The sequence below is a fragment of the Gouania willdenowi genome, chromosome 2 (genome assembly GCF_900634775.1).
Source record: "Gouania willdenowi chromosome 2, fGouWil2.1, whole genome shotgun sequence".
Lineage (NCBI taxonomy): Eukaryota > Metazoa > Chordata > Actinopteri > Blenniiformes > Gobiesocidae > Gouania > Gouania willdenowi.
The window spans coordinates 5,065,087-5,084,849 of NC_041045.1; the positions used below are offsets into that span (position 1 = coordinate 5,065,087).

At 38.4% G+C, this 19,763-nt stretch overlaps 1 protein-coding gene across 8 annotated transcripts in view; it reads right to left on the minus strand.

Moving 5' to 3' along the window:
• The window catches only part of dmd (dystrophin), a 237,241-nt gene that overhangs the window by 74,271 nt on the left and 143,207 nt on the right, over nt 1-19,763 (minus strand). For all 8 annotated transcript variants that reach the window (XM_028468300.1, XM_028468321.1, XM_028468289.1 and 5 more), the window contains 16 exons: nt 18,861-19,022; nt 17,467-17,577; nt 16,225-16,398; nt 15,978-16,133; nt 14,792-14,962; nt 14,179-14,358; nt 13,782-13,904; nt 12,878-13,048; nt 12,684-12,806; nt 12,451-12,585; nt 10,947-11,099; nt 9,403-9,573; nt 4,921-5,043; nt 3,411-3,583; nt 2,369-2,504; nt 96-271 (listed from right to left, as the gene is read on the minus strand). In XM_028468300.1, coding sequence (XP_028324101.1) covers nt 96-271; nt 2,369-2,504; nt 3,411-3,583; nt 4,921-5,043; nt 9,403-9,573; nt 10,947-11,099; nt 12,451-12,585; nt 12,684-12,806; nt 12,878-13,048; nt 13,782-13,904; nt 14,179-14,358; nt 14,792-14,962; nt 15,978-16,133; nt 16,225-16,398; nt 17,467-17,577; nt 18,861-19,022 — 2,438 coding nt within the window. The remainder of the gene's footprint in view (nt 1-95; nt 272-2,368; nt 2,505-3,410; nt 3,584-4,920; nt 5,044-9,402; nt 9,574-10,946; nt 11,100-12,450; nt 12,586-12,683; nt 12,807-12,877; nt 13,049-13,781; nt 13,905-14,178; nt 14,359-14,791; nt 14,963-15,977; nt 16,134-16,224; nt 16,399-17,466; nt 17,578-18,860; nt 19,023-19,763) is intronic.

The following is a 19,763-nucleotide window of genomic DNA, read 5'->3' on the forward strand; positions in this document are numbered from 1 at the left end:
CGACAGCAGCTGCAGTTGAATCTGTTTGTAAAAGATCTGCAGCTAGGTCAGCTACACCAGTCTGCACACATACGCACACGCACACACACACACACCTCCTCTTCCGCTCATTGAGCTGCTGGCAGACGTTGGCCCAGCGACTGTTGACTAATTTGAGCTGCGCTCGGAGCCGCGAGGCATCATCTGGTGAGCTCAACTGGCTGATGTCCTCTCCAGCAGCGTTCACTCTGCCCAGAGTTACGTCTTGCAGGGGTATGGCCTCCGTCAGGTCCTGTAAAAAAAAAACACAAACAACTCTCACACACTCATGCGCAAACTCGAGGTTCTGATGTTATGGAGAATTGATCAGTTGTTATTGCAAAATATTATTTATCTATTGTTTCTTTAAGACATACTATAATCATATATCCTAAACCCTAAATAATCCTAAAAATACAATATATCCTTTCTCAGGTCAACTTTCTCGAGGCCTATTTTCTGGATCAAAGAGTTTCAAAACAAGTGACTTCAACTAAATCTAAAATCAACACAAGCATTACATAAGTAACGAGACAACCAGACATAAACAACCTCAGGACACTCAGTACATCACTAAAAGACAGTTTTAGAACAACTACAAAAATCTAAAAAATGAAAAGTCGGCCTTCTCTTTTAAATACTAAACTTAATACACATTGAACAACTCATATGCATAACAAATGAATTAAATAAGCATACACCTTAGACCCCTAAATGATAAATAATAACTGATCAATCATTAATCTTGTACGTGATCTGAATTGCTTTAAATCAGCAGTAAATGTTATCTTCAATTAACTGCAACAACTGATTGTTTCATTTCTAAATGTGAAAAAATCTTCTACTTAAAGACTAATGTTAGATATAAACGTTTTAAAATCCTGCTCAAAAAACGCGTATATGTTGCTAATGTTTTAATTCGGACAATCATAAATGTCTTACGTATAATAAAAGAAGACTCATGGTATTGATTGATTAGAGCGAAACAAAAACCTCTGACTCTGTGACGATTCTCAGCTTTGAACACTAAAGTAGCTAGTGTGTGTGTGTGTTATGGACATGGGTGCAGAATGATGTTCAGGTAGCAGATGGTTACACAAAGGCAGATGGAGTGTCACTTGACATGTCCTCCTTCTGTTCAGGTAGATGCTCAGCGCTGAACACGAGTGGAGCGAGCGTGCCTGATAACGCAAACATCGTAGGTGGAGGACACATAAGGGGTGATGCATGGGTTTACAGACATGCATGGAAATTCAACAAGTGTTTGCATGATCAGGAAGTGGATTAACTTGGGGCTAATGAAATGACAAGTGTCTAGTAAGAGTAAGCCTGTGCGTGTGTGGATGAGGTGATACACACAGTGCTTTACATGTTAAAACATCAATAATATGTATAAATATGCACCAAATATCCTCTTTGTCTGATATTTGCAGTTAAGCGGATCAGTTATTCTAATCATGGTATGATGACCATTCACACTGGAAATATTCCTAGACCTGAAATGTCTAGGAATAATAAAATTTTAAAAATTACTGAATAATAATATAATAATAATAATAAAAAGTTTTAGGACTGATTTATTTTAATTATTTTGCACAGTTAAAAAAAACAATGCATAGAAATAAGTGCAGGAAGAAGCAGAAAGCTCAGAGTTTAAATAATCATTATTATTTTTCAAATACAAGTGTATTCTTTACTTTCACTTTCTCAAATATAAAGTTAGTTCAAATAAAATGCATTTAAGTTTCATTTAAAAATGTAATTTGATGTTTTGACTGTCGACTGCCAGTCTTCTTCAGAGGCATCTACTGACCGCTTTGATGTGTCCTTGACTTGTTACCCTAACCCCACTACATCCCTCCACCTAAAGCAAAAAATGCCAACATAGCTCCAAAGGTGTCATAGTTTAGCAAATGACACTTAATGACAGCCTTCATGATGCCTTATTCATTCAAGTGTTGCCAATGAATCAATAAACGGCAGTAGCTAAAACATGCAGGACCAGTGCCCTCCAGGACCAGACGTGGTCAAAAATACAGTTGATTTGATTTTGCCTTTGATTCGTACATCTTGTCTCCGTTTATTTTATTCACTACAGATTTTAAAAAGTTTATTTTGTCATCAGTCGACAAAATGAACCTTGAAATTTCACACGAGGTCTGCTTTGGCTTATTGTCCTAATGACGCAGCAGGCTTTATTTGTCATAATGTGATCATGTGACTTGGTCGTTGGCCCACAGGCAGATGAAGCATGAGTCACCCACTGCTTGGTTACATTAAGGTGCATCGTGGGTACAGTACCCAGCAGCGTATACTGTGCGTGTGCTACAGTGATGGTGGTGAGCGTTACCCTGAGGTGCTGCCTGTAAGCTGCAGGGTCGCCCTCAGACAGTTTCAGGCTGCTCTCAGCCTCCGTCAGCCACTCGTCCAGGGCCCTCTGATCAGAGACAAACTTCTGCCACTTGAAGTTGCACTCCTGCCAACGCCTTCACAAACACAAACACAAATTCATTTTTAGATCAGGAGCCAAATATGGACCAGTTTGATTCAATTGGGAGGAGAAAACGAGCAATTTTAACACTATTGTGCCCTAGTTTGACATTTTTGATCAAAACTCATTCAATATGTGGAATATTTTGTGATAAATGCAGGATTTTGGAATAAACAGAGTTCTTTTAAGAATTTGAGATTAAAAAAAATGACTGCAGTCTTGTGATATAATCAAAGGAAAACTGTGAACCCCTACAAATATTGTTGAGTTTCATTATGTGCATTTGAAGGGACTGAGAGATAGTATTAGTTGGTAATTTACACAATGAGTCATGTTTTCTACAGGCGGGCCGAATTGGATATTCTAAAGCAGTGGTTCTCAACCTTTTCAGCCTTTAAATCAGAAAAAAATGGGTTAAAAGTGACCAAAAATGGTGGAAGAGGTGGTGCAATGGGATTTTAAAAAACACAGAAATCGGATAAAAGTTGCAAATTAGAGTGGCCAAAAACAGACAGAAAAAGTGCTAAAAAGGGTTCAGACTGTCAATAAAGGTGGCAGAAATGTGTGTGTGTGTGTGTGTGTGTGTTAAAAACCATTACTTTAAAATAAAAAATATTGGACGTGACAAATCGTGAATGTGGTGAAAAGTGGTTAAGTGACAATAATAAGTCAACCTATGAGACATTACGTGGCAAAAGTGCAGAAAATGTCTTGAAAGTGAAAAAAAAAGGTGCAGAAAAGCATTGAAGTGTTAGAAATGGGAGTAATGCAGCAAAAAAAGCATTAAAGTGGGGTCCTGACCCTAAGGTTGAGAACCCTGATTTAACAGATTCAAGGTGTTTTGAATGGGTCGTAACAATGAAATGAGACCAAATGCCCAGATCTGAACACATTCTTTTACCCCAGTCTGTCCTGGTAGAGTTTGTTCAGTTTGTCCCAGTTGGTGCCCAGTAGTGTGGCCGTCTCCTGGATCCTCTGACCCTCCCGTGGCCGAACGCCCATCATCATCTCACTTTTGCGGGTCAGTGTCTGGTCCACGGGGCTTTTCAACTTATCAATCACCTCCTTCACTTCCTGCAGGTCCAACCACACAACAATCATTACACCAGGGTTGGGGTCAATTATTATTTTAATTGTGTAATTAATTACAATTATGACGTAATTGTGAATTAAAAATGAATATATGTGTTGCTGTTGCAATGATACTTGAATTGTAATTTGTTTCAGATAATTGACTTTGTAATTGGCATGGAAATTCTATAAAAACTGAGGATCATTTTACCATTTTTGACAGAAAAAAGACTCAGACGCCCACAACAAAAATATGAATACCAATATGTTAATTGATTAGGAAGCATAACAAGGTAACCAAGAGATGAAAAACAAATTAGATGATCAATAATATTTACTGTATTTTACAGCTGATTTAGACATCGGCCAAAACTGACTCGTTTTCATAACAGATGCTAACAAAAAGCTAACACAAGAGGAAGGTTAAGATTGGGTTTATTTATCAAAGGCTGGTTAAAGTAATCGTCATTGAATGTGGTTAATTGAAGATGTAATTGTAATTGAAAAATGTAGTTGACCCCCCAACCCAGCCATCAGGACACCACATGAATCTATTGAGAATATAGCTAAGAATAACTAACGAACACACTCCATTATTATTATGTCTTATAGGGTTATTTATTTCAGGTTAGGTCATTGTGATGTAATTGAAATTGAACTTTAGTAATTGAGAACATAATTGTAATTGACTTTCAGGGGGAAAATGTAATTCATGAGGATGCAGGAGGCGACTTCCTTCAGCATTTGACCAATTTTGACAATGACGATATCAAAACATGTCAAAAATTCAGCACATGGGGTGCTTGTACTTTTGTGATTTGTAACTTTTATCAATTTCTTTTTATTAAGTTTTTTGTTCAAAAATGTCCCCATTCATTTTGATTGGGATTATCAGCATTTTAGTATTTAACAGCTTTAACTTTGAACTTCAGCAGTTCAGCCATTCAACTTTTAAAATATGTAGTTGTCTGATTGCTAATGCTAGCAAATGCTAGGCAAATGCTAATGTTAGCTAATGCTAGTTTAATGCTAATGCTAGCTAATACTACGTTAATAGTAATTATGCGCCTGTATCCTCGCTTGCATTTTCTTCTGGAAATGCAGATATTCTAGTTTTAATTGTAATTGGGAGAAAATGCATGCTACAATAATTGTACTTGAGTAGTAATTGAACATGGATAATTGAAAATGTAATTGTAATTGAGAACCCCTGCATTATACACTGTTTTTTTTAATACAGGCTGTAATCATTTTTCTATTTCAGGTATAAATCTAACACACGGTAGAGAATGACATGAGTCTGTTGCTGTGTGTGTGTGTGTGTGTGTGTACGTGTTGACCTTCAGGCAGTGCTCTTGCTGAGGCAGGTTATAAAACGCCGCGGGCCAGTATTCAGGAGAGTTCAGCTTGAAGTCCGTCTCTGACACGGTGCGAAGCAGCGTCTGCAGCTCACTCAGATACTCCTGGATCCAAACACACAAAGCACAGGAAAACACTTGGAACGCCCACATTTAATATGTCGGGAAAGAAAATCCACTAAACAACTAAACATTAGCCAAATACATAACTACATTATTAACGTTAAATTCATTCTGATGGCAACAAATGGACTTTTAATGCGTTTTGAGATGCAAACCAGGGTTGTGGTCAATTCTAATTTTATAACTGATAATTAACCTTCCTAATTTGACCCCATTCAATGTTTATCATTCAAAAAATAATAGTTGACTTTTGAGGACGACAGGAGGATTAATTATTAGAATGTGTTTTTATATCAAGTTCACCTGTCCATTCTCTTGGGGATCATTTTACCATTTAAAAATAATTAAATTAAACGTAGGGGTGTACTGACAGAAAAAAGGTTGAGATGCCCACACACCAAAAATATTAATATCAATATTTTCATTGATTAGGAAGCCTTACAAGGTAACCAAAAGATTGAATAACAATAGTATTTTTTAGTGTATTTTACAGCAGATTTAGAACATGTGTCAAAACTGACCCGTTTTCATAAGAGACGCTAACAGAAAGCTAACACAAGAGGAAGGTTCAGTTTAATTAAAGGATCAGTCATTGTGAGTAATTGAATTTGAACTTCAGTAATTGAGAACATAATTTTATTTGACTTTTAGGAAAAAAATAATAATTGTAATTTAAATTGTAATTGGAAAAAAAATGCTATAATAATTAAGTTGTAATTCAACATGAATAATTAAAAACGTAAATTGTAATTGAAAAATATAATTGATCCCAACCCTGGACCATGCTCTGGAGTCTGTCCATTCAACCCCATTGTTTCACTCTGTGTCACTGGAGCATTTATGTTGCTATAGCATTAGCATCAACATTACGGTCAGGACTGCTGCTAAGCTAATATTTGATTATTTATTAGGAATGTAGATCATGTATTTCCAAGCTTGTGACACATAATGTGAATATCTGAGGCCAAACAAAGGAATTTGAGTTTATTTAGTGTCACAACTGTTGTAAGGTCTGTCTCACTGGTGAAAGACACATAATGGAAAACAAATGGTATATCAGAACTATTAGCATTCATGATGCACTTTGTGTATCGTTTTGGCCGTATTGTAAAAATATAATGACAATTTAGGTACAGAAAACAGATGATCGTAGGACTTTATATTCACAATGGTTTATGGAAATAATGGAAAACAGAATTATTAACTTACAGTAACTGAATTCCACAATTTGTCATAATTTCTAACATTATCTGCTAGTAGACGTTTTAAACCTATAAGGTTCACAACTTATGGGTCACAGGAACTACTTAAATAAAAAGCTATTAAAATGATTAACATATCATTTTTTAAGGTAATTTCATGCAATCACGTAAAACTCCAAAATATTGTGGCGTTGTATTTGAATTTGTCATTTTCCCTTTCTCCTGCGGCCCAATTTGGATGCTCCAGAGGCCCGGATTTGGCCCCCCGGGCCTTGAGTTTGACACGTGTTTTAGATGCTGGGACTGTGCAGTAAAACCCATTTAGACTCCATCATCCAGTGTCTCAGACTTACATGCGTTGTGCACTGAGCGCACCTGCATATTTTTAATGAGTAAAAGCAGCCTGTGGATTGTAAGTGCGTTTGTGTCGCTGAGTGTTGAGCAGATGGCGATAATGAGCCTGTGCGCATGAACCAAAACACTCCGTAAACAGACACAAATGGTGCCATTTCTTGATGTTGCTTGAACACGCATCCAAACATCCAATCCTTGAGATTTGATTTTTCATCCTCATTTGTACCGCTCACACTCGTCATCTGCTCGTTCTCCGGAGTTGCTTGGACTGAGTACACGTGTGTGTGTGTGTGTGTGTGTGAAACCACCTCGATGGGATGAAATCTAGCTCTTCAGCACAAAGTGCAAGCAGCGGTGAATCACTGTCGATCGCACACTGAGAGGAGATGGAAAAGACTACAGGCTCTATTTTTATAGTTCTGTGTAGCTAGAAGAGCATTGAATAACAACTCATAGTTGGTGAAGTGGTGTTTAGTTTTATTATAGAGTCATGACTAGTCCATGATTTTTTTTGGAATGGCTACGCCTTAATCCAAATTTGGCCTGTTTGGATCATTATCCTAAAAAATAAGTGTTTTCTAATGATTAGAACTATTATCGAATTGACGCTTTGCTTTACACAAGATAATCTACTTCCATTTCATTTAAAAGTGTCAATTTTTGTCCGTCTTTATTTTTCTTCCAATTTCAGCTTCCAATACTGCAGGAACTACATCACATAGGAAACTGATATTTGGTATAGTAATACAGCTCCACATACTCACTAAGAATATACAAAAACATCTGCTATACATCCTATGTTGTGGACATGCCAGCTGCGCAAAATTGGAAAATAGTTTGTCAGTGTTTGGGTCTGGAACATGTTCGGACCTTTAGTAAATAACTTAGCATATGCCTCAGTTCCCTGTAATTTGATCAGCTTTGAGCTATGTACATAGACTGATCACTAGTCACATATATTCATACATACATAAATCTTCTTTAACTATATTTATTGACCCATAACTGCTTGTGGGAATGTAAGAAAAATCTGATCGCTGTTTTAATTTATAGTTTTAAGGTTACTCTTTCTTGTATTTTGGACTCCAAACTTGGGTTATTTCCCCACTTGCGAATATTGAAAATCCTTTACATGAGGCCATTGTAGCGAGTCTCTGCCTAAACATGTACAGTGTGCGTGGTATTGAATAATCATGGAACAATTGGTAAAACTATCAGAATTCTTTGAGACCAAAGTGCGTGGGCCATGTGTTGAAATGACATGGAATAACCCAATTTTTGCTTTGTTTTTAAAGTACTTAGAGTATGTTGTGGAGCTCATTAATGTCTATGTGTCCAAGCAGACTCCATCTGGGACGGTGTTGACTGGATTTGGTTGGGTTGGTATCAGTATCAGTGTAAGTGGCTCGCAGCATACGTACATGTTCAGTGATGGACAAATTGAGGTAGTGCCATGGTGAAACGTGATTGGTTGAACGGGGGTGGGGGGGTAGAGTAGAGAGCATGCAGTGACACAGAGCCAGACAGAGCAAAACAATGAGATCCAGACACGGGAGTGTGCATCATCATCATCAACGGTTTTTGTTTCGTTGTGCACAGGAGATGAATGAGAATGTGGCAAAATAAAACAAGGAAAGCAGTTTGAGTCTTTGCTAGTTAAATTATTACTTTTCTACTTTGGATTGGGGGGGGGGGGGGGGGGGGGGGGGGGGGGGGGGGGGGGGAGAATAAAATAATAATTATAAATTCAGGATCAAGAGTTTTCCTAAATTGTCGACAAACTCAGTGTTTTATTGGATCTACAAACTGGGTTATAAACACCCGTCATTTATGACTGTTATATATTACTTCTCTCTTATTTCAGTGGTAGGTGATTAACGAAAACTTAACTACTCAGGCCAGGGTTGGGGTCAATTACAGTTTTAAATTACAATTACTTCAACAATTATCCACGTTCAATTAAAACTCAAACACGATTACATTGACGGGCATTTTTTCCAATTACAATTATGTTTTATCCCCTGAAAGTCAATTATATTCTCAATTACAATTACTGAGCCTTTAATAAATAAGCTAATAAAACATAACCATCCGCTTGTGTTAGCTTTCTGTTTGCATCTCTTATGATAATGGCTCGGTTTTGATGTCTTAATTCATCTGTAAAATACACTAAATAATATTATCTATCATGTATTTTTTTTCTCATCTCTTGGTTACCTTGTCAGGCTTCCTCATCAATTAATATATTGGTAATAATATTTTTGGTGTGGGTGTCTGAGTCTTTTTTATGTCTGTATAACCTAGATTTAAATGTGTTTTTAAAATGGTAAAATTATCCTCAAGAGAACATTTTTTTTAACATGGTTCCCCAGTTTTGTACTGAATTAAATTATAAATGGTTTGTTTTTTTATAGAATGTTCATGAAAATTAAAATTAAAAAGTCAATTATCGGAACTCAATTACAATTAAATTATGATTACAACAGCAACAGATTATTCCAATTAAAATTACAATTATAGTTACGTCATAATGATATTTAATTACCAATTATGCAATGACATTTATATAATTGACCCCGACCCTGATTCCAGATAAATACTTAATTATCCCAGTTGTGACCCAAACAGTGGAAGATCCCCCTTTTTTTGTGCTGAAAGTTAGTGATAAAAACCAAAAAAAAAAAAAAAAAAAGACTAAAAGGTTAGGAACTCTAAGCATTAGTGCCATGAATGAGTCTCTGTTAGTACTCGAGTAGAAGTAGAAGTCGTGCCCACTGACACTCACACATTGCCTTTTGTAGGGTATGAACTTGCCCTCCACCTCAACCCAGCGCGTGTTGAGCTGAAGTTGGCGGGGCTCCACTAGATTGGCGGCGCCAGCCTCTGACAGCTGATTGGCTAAGCCCTGCAAATCCTTAAGCTCCTCCTTCTTCTGGTCGAACTCAGAGCCAATTTCCTATTGAAGGGGGGGAAATCAAACCGGGGAGGTCACTCAATTGCTATTGGCCCGTTGGGGGCCAGAGGGTAAGCACACAGAGGCATGTGGATGTGCTGGTAAAAAAAAACACATTCTTACGCACAAAAATAAACACACACACGGACCGACACAACTGACACGAGGGACAAAATATCATGTTTGACAGGTTCAAGTATTAACACACATGATATTTACTCTGCATATTCATTCTGAGAGTAAAAACTGGAAATAGGAAGCGTACATTGCTGTCACACTTTATTTTCACACAGAAAGAGTTTACAGTCACATGTGTGTGTGAACTGAGCAATGAGGCAACAGACAGACAGACAGACAGACAGACAGGAGAAAGCTCAGATTTTAGAAATGGCGAGAGAGAGGCGAACAGGTCAGACGTCTGCTTAGCGAAATGTCATAGTGATCATCTGAAAGTGAAAGACAAACACAGAGTCAGAAAGGGGCGGGGCCTGTTGGCTGCTAAAGGGGAGCTTAGAGCAACTCTGTTGAAAGGACGTTAATCATGACTTTATATATGGAATATTACATTTACATTTCATGTAAATACATTTATAGTAGAATTATTAATATTATCATGATTATTCTTATTAGTATTGGTCCACGTTTTGCTTAAAACTGTGTATATACTGTGTATATGAGTACTTAAGTTAGCACTGGTAAGAAAAGTGTGAAAAAACTGAATTAAACAAATTAATCACATTTTTGGTTATTCTACTTTAGTTAAGCAAAAAAACTCTGAATAAAGCAGTTACTTTTTGAAAGGAAAACTACTTCCTGATTATGGAAACCAACTTCCACTTCCAGCTTTTCACAACAAGAGCTTTTGACATATTTTATACACTGAATAATTTATTTTTCATTACTAAATAAAACATTTTTTTATTACTGACTATTAATAATTATAGTGTATCACATAATATATTTATATTATATTACCCCACGACCATGAAAAAAAGGAGCAAGCGAGTCAGAAAATGAATAGGTATATTATATTATATTATAATTATTTCACATACAAAAAAAAAGAAATTAAGCATAGCACAGATTATTTTATTTTGGCGAGAACTGCTACATCATCACACAGGAAATGGCACCCAAATTCATGCCTCCAATCAGCTGGTTGATATTTAATCTTTTGAAGGATAGAATTTTTTTGTTTGTTGTTAATTTGTTTTGACAAAAAAAAAAACTGTGTTTAGAAAAAACAGGTCAAAACAGGAAGTGGGACAGGAGCGTATAGTTTAGAGACACAGCGTGAGATGAAGAGCTGGTGACGATGATGATGAGGCGTGTGTGTGAGGAAGAAGATGATGATGGTGTGTGCGTTTTGTGGTCACCTTGACCCTCTCTCCTGTCGGGGGGTCGGGCAGTTGGTCCACGCTCCGTTGGATGTCGTCCAGCCAGGCCAGCAGGTCATGTGACTTCCTCCTGTACTGGTACCACTGGGGGGCGATGGCCAGCGCCTTCCTGTTTCTCAGGACACGCAGGTCCTACACACACACACGCACACACACACACACACACACATTGACTGACAGTTTCATGAGCGAATTTTAGTCATATACCCTGGGGAAGATTTATCAAAAAAACACATTTGTCAAATAAATTTACTTCAAAACATTAGTTAATGTCATATTTGGTAGCAAAATGTCGACGACAATGATGAGACAGTGTTTTGGCCGTCAGATGACAAAAAGTGACGAAATAACAATAATAATAATTTTACTGAAGATTGTCCATAACATCGTCAATTCACAAGAATTAATATTATTTATGGCTCCTAAAAATCATCTCAGTCCATTCCCCAAGTGCATAAAAAACATTTGGCAAGAAGAAACAATTATTGCGTGAATATAGTCCCCTGACATTATTCCCTAATTGTCTGAAAAAAAATTAAAAAAAAGAAAAATATAGGATACATCAGTACTCTTTACACCTCTGTATGTTTATACCACAGAGCTCTGACAGGATAATTTGCTTTGCCGATAAGTCAAACAGGCGACAACAAAGTGCTCCAGTCAATATTTGGGATGCGCAGCACTCGGCGCTACAGACATTAAACACGCTTAGCAGGCGCTGGGACCCTGCTGTGAAATCAGCCATGAAACATCTCAGGGAGCTCGGCTCGACTTTCTGACCTTCTCCTTAAATGTTCAGCAACGCAGCGGGATTCCGTCTCAGCACAGGTTGCTCTTTCTGTCGCCAATCAGTGAACACGGGTCGGAGCTGAACGTTAATTTAAGGTCTGCGCGAGGATTGAATACAAAGGCTGTGATAAAAATGGCACACTAGGAATAGTTTCTGAACAATTCGAGCCCATTTTGCTTATTTTCACAATTTTTCTGCAACTATACCAAACTTTCCATATTTTAACCTATTTTCATGCACCTTTTAATGCATTTTTGCTACATTACTCCCATTTCTGCCACTTCTCTATCAAATTTCAATGCATTTTCTGCACATTTTTTTCACTCTCAAGACATTTTTGGCATATATAAACCCTTTCCACCTCTTTTCCCACCTAATGTTGCATATGTTGACCCATTATTGTCACTTTTACCCTCTATTCACCGTATTTATTGCTTATTTTTGCCAAATTAACCACATTCACAATTTGTCATGCCCATTATTTGCCAGTTTAAACTAATTGTTCCAATATTGACACTTTGAACCCTTTTTACAACTTATTCTGGCAACTCTAGTTTGCAACTTTTAACCAGTTTCTGTGGTTTTTAAAATCTCTGTCTCCACATGACTGTTCTTCAATGTTCATGCCTGTTCAACCACCTTCAGGTACAGTGTTGTGCGCACGTGTGTGTGTGTCTGTGTGTGTGTGTGTACCTTGACGGCATTGTACTTGCTGTTGAGCTGGTTCTGTTTCAGTTTGATCTGTTCTCTCTTGCCATGATCCGGGGCTCTTCTTTGGAGGTTCTCTCCTTTCAACAGTAGCTCCTTCACTGCACCTTCCTCACAATCCTACACACACACACACACACACGCACACGCACACACACACAAACACAATGTGTCAGTGCTCACAGAATAAAGTCAGACGTTCTGAGCTGGTGTACCACCTTATCTTCCTGGAAGTCTTCCTCCTTGAGGTTTTCTCCCTGTTTCACCTCCTCCTCCAGGAGATCCAGCCACGCCTGTGCTTCACTGTGGTACTGATCCAGTTCTTTGGCTGTGGCTGCCGTCTGACACGACACACACACACTCATGACAAACCATGCTCAAATAACTCCCCCCCATTTTGCACCTTCCGTACCGGCCCAGAGGCAACGCGCTGAACGATGGCGTCAAATCTCCGGTCCACCTGCTCCACCTTGGGTCCCACCTGGGCCTGGCAGTTCTCCCCTCTGGTGGACATGAGCTCCTGGGCCAGACCATGCACATCCTCCATCTTCCCTCTCATCATCTCCAGCTCTGCACGCAACACCTGAATAAAAAAATATTATTTTCCCCCTGAAATTCAATTACAATATCAATTGTTAAAGTTTAATTACAATTAATCACAATTACTGAGGCTGAATAATGAAGCCCATAAAATGTTAGCTTTCTGTTAGTATCTCTTGTGACAATGGGTCAGTTTTGGCAAGAAAAAGTGATGAAAATAGGTTCAAATATGGTGAGTTTATTGTAGTTGCAGAAAAAGAATAAAAATAAGCAAAAATGGGCTGAAATAGTTAATTTTTGCAATTTTTAAGCCAATATTGACAATTTTAACACTTTTTACAAGAAACTAAGTATATGTTTTGAACGTATTTTCATCACTTTTTTCTTGCCAGATTTTGGTTTCTTTGCTACATTACTCCCATTTCTGCCACTTCTCCATAATATTTCAATGCCTTTTCTGCACATTTTTTCCACTTTCAAGAAATTTCGGCACCTTTCCCACCTAATGTTGCATATGTCGACCCATTATTGCCACTTTTAACCTCTTTTCACCATAATTCATGCCTATTTGTCGTACCCAGTATTTGCTAGTTTAAACTACTTGTTCCTACTTTTTAAATTACACTACCCAAACCCCCAAATGATCAATTATTACGCAATTACAATTGTAATCGACCCCAACCCTGACACACACACTTAACTAAACAGAGGGTCATCATTCAGATCTGAAACATCTATATGTTCACATCTATATGTTTACATACACAGATTCTCACCCTCAGCACAGCATCGTTGGGTCCCTGGTTGTCAATCTCGTCCATCTTTATCTCCACTCCATCTATCCATTGGTTCACGTCCTCGATCTCTCTATCCAACTTCTGCATCTGCCTCTGGTAGTCCTGGAGAAGAGACAAACACACAGTTACTCCCTTGGTGCTATATTTAAAAACCCCTGTGATAATTTTAGCAGTGTTTGGGCGGATGAATAAATTCCTCATTACAAAAAGCGTCACAGATGAGCTCTGGCAACAGATAATATGCAGAATCAGTAAAATAAAAACTGACCGCGACCCACACACGCGACTGAAACTAGGACAAGTTATGTCTGTTTTGAATGACGCTATCTGTGCTAAAATCAAGAAGTGCCACAGACTGATGCTGAGTGTTTCTGACCAGCAGCAGGTTGAGCCACTCTTCCGCTCGGGATGTGACTGCAATCCAGTTGCAGTGCAGCAGACTGACTTTGTCGTCCACCAGACCCCCGTGGCCCCGCAGCACGGCTTTCAGGGCCTCAGCGAGCTCCACCACGGCCTGAAGCTGCGGCTGACGCTTCTCCGTCTCTGAATGGATGGACTGGAGCAACAGAATTCACCATTAATCTAACACACGTCACCTTTTCAGATTAAATATACCAGAGGTGTCCAACTCATTTTAGTTCAGGTGCCAAATATGGACCAGTTTGAATTTTAGGTGGGGAAAAAAGAACATTTTAATATTATCGTGCCTTAGTTTTTAAAATCAGTGTTTGGTGTAATTTAGAGGAATTGATTGTGAGAAATTGCAAGACTTGTGGAAAAAACAATTTGCAATTATAAAGCACTGTATTCATGTGATATAAACAAAAGAAAAATGCAAGCCCCTAAAAATATTGTGGTGTTAGTGAATTTCAGATATCTACACTTGGATTATGAGATAATTTTTTATATTTTATGTTTTCTGCTTTTTACTTGCTCTAAAGGGCCTAATTTGGCCCACGAGCCTTGAGTATGACACAGGTGCAATATACCTGTGCCCATGCCACCTCGGCCTCCAGGTCGCTGGGCATGCCGTCCACTGCAGAGCGTCGGGTCAACTCTGCGTCAGTGGCAGCGAGCCATTCCGTCAGCCCGTTCAGCTCCTTACGCAACTTCCTTGACAACTTTAGACTCTTTTCCAGCTCCAGTTTACTCTCCGTCACCTACAAAGACATTAAAAGCCTCACATGATCACGTTTCTGTGTCAGGGGTTCTCAACCTTGGGTCAGGACACTGGGAAGGGGTCGCCAGATGCCTTGAAGAAACTATCAATATTTTTTGACCAATTTGAGCCTATTTTTGCTTAAGTTTTACCCACTTTCTGCAAATACACCCTACTTGCCATATTTTAACCTATTTTCATCACTTATTGCCACAGTTTAGCTCTTTTTAATGCATTTTTACTACATTACTCCCATTTCTGCCACTTCTCCATCAAATTTCAATGCCTTTTTTGCACATTTTCTCCACTTTCAAGACATTTTTGGTACTTATAAAGCCTTTAAACCACTTTTCACACCTATTTTCACATATGTTGACCCATTATTGACACTTTTAAACTATTTTCACCATAATTCATACTTATTTTTTGTCAATTTAGATTAGATTAGATAAAAAAAAATAGACTTTAATAATCCCTCGGGAGGCTCCCTCAGGGAATACAATTTCCATCAGCATTACAGAAAGAAAAAAAAAGCAGCAACCAGGGTTGAAATAATATGTAAATACAGAAATATAGAATAAATATATATATAAATAAATACATAAATAACCACATTAAAAATTGGTCATGCCCATAATTTGCCAGTTTAAAGTAATTATTCCTACTTTTTAAAATACAATACCACAAAATACCAAATTTCTGCCATTTTTAAGCCAATATTGACACTTTTTACCACTTTTTCTGTCCATTTTTGGCCACTTTAGTTTGCAATTTTTAACCAATTTCTGTTTTTTAAAACCCCATTTCACCACTTTTTTTTTTTTTTTTTTTAAATTAAAACAAGGATTTACATCTTTAAGATTACTTTATACTATGGTCCAAATAATAATAATAAACTTCCTGGATAACAGTGGATGTTATTCAGATGAATTAATGTGGTATAAAGGCTGAGAACCACTGCTCTCTCTGTGTGTGTGTGTGTGTGTGTGTGTGTGTGTGTGTGTGTGTGTCCTGACCTGCGCGCCCAGCTGATTGTAGAGCAGTTTGAGGGCAGTTATTCTATCATCCAGCTCTTTGGGATTCTCAGTCTGCTGCCTCTGGACAATCTGTCTGCCTGTTTTTATCACCGTCTCCACTTCGCCTTTCACTTCACTCAGCACCTTGTATAACTTCTGTTGAACACACACACACGCGCGCACACACACACACACACACACCCAGTAAGCTCCAAACAGACATGATCAGTCCAACATCGTTACCCACCATGCACTGCTCCAGCTGCGACTGCACCACGTCCTGCTCCACGCTGCGGATGTCCAGCACCCCAACCTGACCTTTGACCCCGGCCAGCGCGCGCTCACACTCGGCCAGACGAGTATCAAAGTTGGCCGGCTTCTGGAAGAGGCGGAACTTGGTCCAAACGTTGGCCAACATTTTCTGAATAAAACATACACACACACACACACACACGACATATTTAATCTCAACACAGGCCTGCATGAGTGTGTCAACACATAATTACAGAGCCACAAGATCAATCTGCAGTTCTCTCTCGATCAATTCTGACCTGCTTTTTACGCACACACACACACACACACCTATTGATTAACAATCCAAGATATTGTAGAAAGACATGAAAGCAAACAAATGAAAAGAAAGCCATGGTACCTGGTTTTTAAAACAGCTTAATGTCTAATTCTGTAATACAATGTGTGATTTCTGTCAAAAGTAAAGCTGAGAATTGTAAAAGTAAACCAGTTTTAAAGGTGTTCCTTATCCATCTTTTCCTCAGGTGTGCTACTTCCTGAATATGGGAACAACTTCCTGTGATAAATACATGAAGTATAATTCATAAAAATGCATTAAGATGAACAGAAAACTATAGTCCTGATTACACACTTACAATCAGAATCAGAATAGTTTTATTGGTCAAGTCGAGTTTAAACGATACAAGAAATGTGACTTGGTGTATGGTGAGAAAAATAAAAAATAAACCAGAAATACTATTATAATAATGATATAAATAATAATAATCAATCAACACATAAATATAATAATAATTAAATAAAGACATGTTAATAAATCAGAGATGAACTCTTTAGCTAAAATTAGCAACCTAGCACATAGGTGCACGCGTGTCATCTTTAGCAAACAGTGCCTGAACCTTTTAATTTGAAGGAACACAGAAAGCAGAAGCTTGCCTTTCATTTTCCCACCGTTCAGAAACATTTGGGTCTGCACACACTGATAAATTATTCCAGCCAGGATTAAGAGAAAAAAAAAGTTGTTTAATCTTGAAAAGGTATTTCATGTTTTGAAATAAATAAATGAAAAAAGCAAAAAACTTTGCAAACTTGCTGTTTTTAGTTGATACCGTTGCTCGTACCTCAAGTCACAGTCCAAAGATATTTAATAGCTTTTCCTTTATACAGTGGGAAAAAAAACCCCAAAATCACATCTGGCAGCCTATTGCAGCTATACTAATATACACTATCACTACTATACCTGTGTGAGGTCCATCTGTCCCATTAACCTCTGGGAGGACTCTTTGTCCTGGTTCTTCTTCTTCATGTCCTCCAGGGTGGCTTCATGGTCGCTCAGCTCAGACTGGATTTTCTGTTGAACCAAGACAAGCATGAAGAACTGAAACAGTGATGAAAATAATTCCTTATTGAGCTTCAGAACTTACATTTGAATAAAATAAAACGTAAATAAATCAACAGTTCCTCAATATAATTATATTGAATATAAATGCAGCTACCGCTGCTACCCACAAGGGGGCAGAAGGGGTTTAAAGTGAGGACAAAAAGGACTTCAGAGCAGCTTTTTTTTCTTTTAATTTAACTTGAAACCTTGCAGCACAAACACATTTTTCACACATTCACTTGGTCAGAGTCACCCAGACCTTCTTTTTAACAACAAGAGGCCTGTGATTACACATCCTCAGCCTCACAGTTCTAATCCAATCACTGACTCATCCTGAAATTACGCTGTTTGCACTGCTGGTCTGCACCGGCGCACATGTGAATAAGTTTGCGTATGTGTGTGTGTGTGTGTGTGTGTGTGTAGAGGCTCACTTTTCATCATGAACAGGAAAAAACGAATAATGATACATTAAATTAAACCTACTGACCTACTCATTTTTCAAATATTTTCAATATTTTTGATAAATTCTTCATTAAAAATAAGATTAATTCTCACATTTCTGGCCCAAATAAAGACAGTGAGGTGGCGAGCTATGAAATGAGTTGCCAGTATAATGTCTTAACACAGTGGTCCCAAACCACCGGTCCAAGGACCATTTGATACGAAGGTATGTATTTGTAATTTAATTTTGAACTTTAGCACTTAGATGTCCTTCACTTGACCATGACCCCACCCAAAACCAATTTAACATAAAGGGCTTTAACTTATTGTCTTGTAACATACCTTTTTGTCCAGTATTCCTAATAAGAAAATAACAGTGTTGTGTTTTGATATTTGCAAATCTGTTCCTTAAAACGTCAGCAATAAACCACTAAATTTTGCTCATTAATAAGTGAACGAGATCCCCGATACGTGGCTGAAGAAAGCTTTTCACAATGAAGGAGTAAGCGAGCCATCAAAGATGTGACTATAACTAGAATAAACCACATTGAAAAAGATAAAATCTTGTCATCTGTCCTCAGAGCTGTTCAATTAAAAGATCCGGGAATAATGTAGAAAAAAACCTTACATGATTCAGATCTGTGCCGTTAGTTCATCGCTGTTTCGTATGATGTCTACAAATGAGCATCTTTTAGAGACAATCCTGTGTCTATTGTGGTTGTTACCATGACTGACCCAAACAAAGTAGTACTTATTCTCCCATGCAATGAATGGATGGATCGTCTGTAGTGGGTGAGTATGGGGCTCATCACCTGAGCCTCTTGTGGTATCTGCTGAGCATCGATGTGGTCGGCCAGGTAGGCGGTGAGGTGGCGGTCTGTGTTCGCCAGCGAGTCCTGGATCTGCCTCAGGGTCTTGTCGTTCTCCTGGGCCCACTGGACGCTCTTCTCCAACTCCTTCTGCCTGAGCACGGCCTGGGTAAATACACGTGGGTTACACTTGTTGCTTCCCATTCAGTGCTACACAAATCCCTCCACCCCTGTGTATACCCTCTTGTAGGACGGACTCCGGCGTCCCTGCCTCATGCTGTGCTCTCAATCACATCAAGCCGCCACCACTGTCGATAACACAACCCTCGGTGCGTGATCATCTGCCAGTGGAAACCATTGTGGCGTTCTACTCGCTCCTGTGGCAATTGCTCACTAGATTAGGCAGTAAATGCTCCGTTACACAAAGTGCCGAGAGTGAGAGTGAGTGAATCCACGTGGAGGTGAGCGTGCTGATCCCACACAGAGGGATCATAGCTCTAAGTATAGGCCTGATCCAGCCTCACCCATGGGTCACACACGGTCCTGGGATTCCACAGCTTGTTGTTCCTGTCTCACATCCTCCAGGTCTCATATTAAACATTTTAACGGAGAAGTGGAGTCAGATAACACGAAAACTGATAACGTCGTTCCCTGTGGCAAATCTCAGGGTTGGTGTAAATTACCCATGTTCAATTATGATTACAGTAACAGGCTTTTTTTCCCAATTACAATTAAATTACAATTATTTGTATGCTCAGAATGTCAATTAAAAGTTCAATTAAAACATAATTACAGGCAATTGTAATGAAATACGTTATTCTCATTTACTAGGCTTTATTTTGGGTACAAAAACACACAAAAGGAAAATTTCAGCTAAATATCTGCCTTTTGTTTGGAAAACGCCGC